The following is a 4,640-nucleotide window of genomic DNA, read 5'->3' as shown; positions in this document are numbered from 1 at the left end:
TAAAGTTACAAATCTTTCATATTTGCGACGGGAGGAAAACAATTTTAACCATTGGAACATCTTTATTCCTATTGGATTTTAGAAAAACGTCAAAATTTTGGTTCAGGGGTTGCATTTAAATTCCTTTCATAGTATATATACATATAGTAAATATATTGATAGATAATTTTATTTATACTTCTCTAAGCTATTAAATATTATTTATAGTCTTCTATAATATTAGTTCTATGAATCTATAAAAAAAGGTCAAGAATATAAATAATAATATATTTGTTCACTATATATTAAAAAATCAATATTTCTCTTTGGTGAACTATATAAGAAATATTACCATGATGAATATTTGAATAATGATTCTTCCTATAACTTTTTTGTTTTAAATTATCTTTTATTATATTATTCTTAGAAGTCTATAGAATTCGTTAAACATATAAATATTTTAAATTCATTAATGATAATTAAATTAATTATATTCTATTTTAGGTATATGTAAATAAAATATGCTGATGCAAATATTTTAAAAAAATATATTTTAAAAATAATATATATTAAATAATATAATATATATTATAATCGTTAACATTTTTCATGTTTTTTACATTAAATATATAAGATAGTACATGTGTCCTGTGCAAATGTAGTTTCCTGCATAGTCAATGTATTGATCGATTATTTACGTCATAAGCGCCATCTCGAGTTCAAAGCTAACCTGTTATACAGGCTACACGTAGTTAGACGTAGACGAAGTGATCGTATTAATAATTGTTAACGAGTGTTATTTAGAATAAGTTTCATTAATACATATATAGTGATCGATTATAATTATTGTGGAAGTGATCATGGAGCCCCAAGATATTTATTACAATATTGCTGAATACGTTGAGACGGTAATTGATTGTCGATTAAAATGATTTTACGAGAACATACATTTTCTGATGTTTATGTTACAGGCATCAGGAAATAAAGTGAGTAGACAGACTGTTTTGTGTGGATCGCAAAATATAGTGTTACATGGGAAGGTAATAGTGCAATCAGATGCCATAATCAGAGGGGATTTAGCAAATGTAAAGGTTGGTCGGTATTGTATTATTAGCAAGAACGCTGTGATACGACCACCTTTCAAAAAATTTAGTAGAGGGTTTGTACACTATTGTACCTCTCATTTGTCAGTGTTATATTAATTATAGATTGTTATATATTTAAAGGATTATCTTTGTTGGATAGGGTAGCCTTCTTTCCGTTAACTATGGGTGATCATGTATTTGTCGGAGAAAGAGCCGTTGTCAACGCTGCTCTTGTCGGTTCATATGTATACATCGGAAAGAATGCAGTAATAGTATGTATTAGATTGATACTTGGTAGAAAATAATTAAAGTTAGTCGATAATCTTTATATCAATAATTTGTATCGAACAGGGGAGACGTTCAATATTAAAGGATTGTTGTTACATTGAGGATGATGCGGTAGTACCACCAGAAACAATAGTTCCATCTTTTACTAGATTTTCTGGAAGTCCTGCTGTATGTATAGACGACTTACCTGAATGTACTCTAGATCTTATGTTAGATTTTACTAAGAATTACTATCAACACTTTTTACCAGCACGAATGTAATATATATATATTTATTTATTTTTATTTATATTATTTTATATATCTTTTTTTATAATATAATTGTTTATATATTACTATAGTTAGAACACTAAATACCAAATTATACTGTATTCGAAAGAAAATACAGGCAATACTTTTTCAACTATGGTGAAAAGATTTCGCTGACATCGTCAATTGCCTCCATATCTTCGGTAACATCTTTAATTGTAGACTTTTGCCTGGAAAGTAAATAATTTCAATTAAAAATCGTTCTTTAAAATTATAATATAAATAAATATTACATTCTATGCCAAAGAAGTTCCATAACTAGTACAAAAAGAGTAAGTATTATGCCGTATCCCATTGCAACCAATGCAAAGTAGCATTCGGTAAAACCTATGCTAATGAAACTCATGTGACCATGACATACAGGCTTGCTTGTGTATAATCGTTTCTCTTCTCGATATTTTAAACCGCTTTCTCGTAAAATTAAAGCACTAGAAGAGGATATATTTATCGTAATTATATAAACATTAGATTTTGTTAATACGAATATTCCAGAAACGTTTGTACCTATTTTTTAAAATTTCCAAATACGGAGACTGTGTCTGAATGATAAAAAGTGGATAAAGTACATTCAAAAAGTCGATATTAGTTAAACCACATTTTTCTTCTTCTTGAAAAGTATCTTGCATTATTTTATAAATGGTACCAACTTCACCATGAAAAGCAAAGAGCTCTTCTCTAATTTTTTTAACACCTTGTTCGATAGGCATCCAAGAAGATTTTTTACCTCGTGGCTCAATCTTTTCATCTATTACTGCTCTTCTTATCGGATCATTAAAAGACTGTTATATATAATAATAGAATAAAAAAATATATGACTGGTTTGCATTGTGTTATATATTAAACCTTATTTTGAAAACTAAGCAAATATTTTAAATACTTACTTTAAAATAATATCTATTATATATAACATCCTGTGCGCCTAGTTTTAATGGGCTATTATAAAGATCAGTAATAGTTTGAATAGAATTAGTCGTCGATTGAAGCAAAGCAACGATATTTGCTGTGTAAGAAGCATAAAGACTCAATGCAGCTATCAATAACATTAAAGTTACTATACGTGAAGGAACTTGATACGGTTCATAAGAATATCCTAAAACAATGAAATTATTGAAACTAATAAGATAATTTAATCCATGAAGGATAAACACACCTTGTTGAAAAAATGCTCCTAGAATAACTAAAATATCATCGCCAACGGTTGGCTCACCAGGATTCATCTGTTTCCAATACATTGCAGACTTAGCTGAAGCTCCGCAATGATACTCCCATTTCATAGATATAAAGAGTAAAATAGTAACAAGAACAATCAAGACAGCGATAGCTATCCAAACTGAACGATGAAAAGGCAGGACAAATATATTGCTTACCGTTGAAAGTAATGGTTGTCGAAACACAAAACGTGATCTATATTTTGAAAAATAAAATAGAACAAATTAAAATAAATATTTAACATTATTATAGAGATAAGTATTTCTGTTAAATACTTCAATTAATTAATGTGATTAATTTTACTCTTTATACAGGCGTGCGTAAACATTGCCTATCATGAAATGTTAGTATTATAGGATCATTGCTATGTAGCATTGGTAGATTGGTATCATAAATCTCTCACAAGATTTGAAATTTGGTATATGTGAAAATGTTTTACCCAGTATGCGTGTAGAGTTGTATATATTTAACTATTCCTATTCGTTCTTTAACAAAAAAAGTAGCAGTTCCTCCAAAATCAATTTCCCGACGTTGCAACATGCCGGTCATGCCATTCCACGATCCATTTTCATTACGATAACCCCATGAATTTGTTATATTAAAAGTAACTCTGAAATAAAAGATGCAAAATGAGATTAAATTAAGATAATTATGATATATATTTTATTTTTTATTTTTTTTGTCATCTCAATGTTTTCATTTTTTATTTATAACAGTTGCATTACTTACGTTGCATTCATTCGATTTACCAGATGAAAAACCCATGGATAACCAGCCTTCGTAACTGGATCTATATGTTTATCGTGATAATCAGTTAAATGATTGATCGTGTTTGGATTTGTCATCTGTTAAAATAAAGCAGTAATTTATTTTCTTTTTTTTTCTTTTTTATTTTGTCTTGTCTTGTCTTGTTTTGTCTTGTCTTGTCTTGTCTTGTTGTGAAATAAGTATATTTAAAAAGGTGAATAAAGCTAAAGCAATAAATATAAGCAGTGAATATCGGATAAATATATTATAATTAAAATACAATTAAATGATTGTGCAAGTAATCTAGTATGTGTTAACAGAATTTAGGGTAAGCTCGACACGAAGATATCTTTTAATATTTCAAATAAGTTCAATAAGACCCACTCGTGAGATATCTTTCGATAAGAACATTGTACAAAATTCGACATGAATAGATTTAGAAATAAGTTTTCTCTTTATTTTTCTTTCACTTAAGACGGAATGAAATTTTGTATAAATGCAAATATTTCACAGGTAGATTTTTCTTGGTAATTATTTCACTCGTATATCACATCATCACATTGGTCTTAAAATACGAGATAAAATGAACTTACTGTTTATCGTGTGCATAAAATTGAAAAACAAAATGAAAATATTACCACAAGACAGGATTTGAGTGGAGTAAGTTGAAGATTTTTTCGTCTACGGGATGCAACGTGATAATTTTCCATAAGAATTCCACGTGTCAAGGACCAATTACCACGATCCTCGAAAATGACATTTCTATATGGACTAGGACGATATATCGAAAGTAATTGGACAAAATCATTTTGAATCATCCGTGCTAGAACAACGTCACTGTCAGGATAAGCAGTAAGATTTTGAAATATTGTTCTTATCAATTGAAGATCATTCGAATTTGAAGAGATTGTTCTTGAATCTTGTAAAAGCAACCATTTTGCAGGAGCAACGAACATTCTCTTCGAATCAGCCTAAATGAAAAATCCAAGTTTTATCCGATCCATAATTATAATCTGAAAGTGA

At 28.7% G+C, this 4,640-nt stretch overlaps 2 protein-coding genes across 2 annotated transcripts; one reads left to right on the top strand and one right to left on the bottom strand.

The window, feature by feature from the left end:
• Positions 1 to 697: 697 nt before the first annotated feature.
• Positions 698 to 1,859, top strand: LOC122525274 (dynactin subunit 5). Its single transcript, XM_043647957.1, has 5 exons — positions 698 to 887; positions 951 to 1,138; positions 1,225 to 1,336; positions 1,416 to 1,609; positions 1,694 to 1,859. The coding sequence occupies exons 1-5, from the start codon at positions 840 to 842 to the stop codon at positions 1,695 to 1,697; spliced, it is 546 nt and encodes a 181-aa protein (XP_043503892.1). The 5' UTR covers positions 698 to 839; the 3' UTR covers positions 1,698 to 1,859.
• LOC122525276 (glutamate receptor U1-like) lies at positions 1,796 to 4,640 on the bottom strand. Its single transcript, XM_043647958.1, has 7 exons — positions 4,256 to 4,640; positions 3,600 to 3,715; positions 3,310 to 3,480; positions 2,812 to 3,065; positions 2,543 to 2,751; positions 2,166 to 2,440; positions 1,796 to 2,089 (listed from the first exon to the last, which is right to left on the bottom strand). The coding sequence occupies exons 1-7, from the start codon at positions 4,571 to 4,573 to the stop codon at positions 1,891 to 1,893; spliced, it is 1,542 nt and encodes a 513-aa protein (XP_043503893.1). The 5' UTR covers positions 4,574 to 4,640; the 3' UTR covers positions 1,796 to 1,890.

Source organism: Polistes fuscatus, unplaced genomic scaffold, assembly GCF_010416935.1.
Source record: "Polistes fuscatus isolate 324 unplaced genomic scaffold, CU_Pfus_HIC Scaffold9, whole genome shotgun sequence".
Lineage (NCBI taxonomy): Eukaryota > Metazoa > Arthropoda > Insecta > Hymenoptera > Vespidae > Polistes > Polistes fuscatus.
This window is presented reverse-complemented; position numbering and strand designations above follow the sequence as displayed.

Coding starts and splice junctions, on each gene's coding strand:
- LOC122525274 (XM_043647957.1), top strand. CDS start 840: ATGGAGCCCCAAGATATTTATTACAATATTGCTGAATACGTTGAGACG. Junction 1,139..1,224: donor TTCAAAAAATTTAGTAGAGG/GTTTGTACACTA, acceptor TTTGTTGGATAG/GGTAGCCTTCTTTCCGTTAA. Junction 1,337..1,415: donor TCGGAAAGAATGCAGTAATA/GTATGTATTAGA, acceptor TGTATCGAACAG/GGGAGACGTTCAATATTAAA.
- LOC122525276 (XM_043647958.1), bottom strand. CDS start 4,573: ATGTTCGTTGCTCCTGCAAAATGGTTGCTTTTACAAGATTCAAGAACA. Junction 2,752..2,811: donor AGGAGCATTTTTTCAACAAG/GTGTGTTTATCC, acceptor TCATTGTTTTAG/GATATTCTTATGAACCGTAT. Junction 2,090..2,165: donor TTGGAAATTTTAAAAAATAG/GTACAAACGTTT, acceptor ATCCTCTTCTAG/TGCTTTAATTTTACGAGAAA.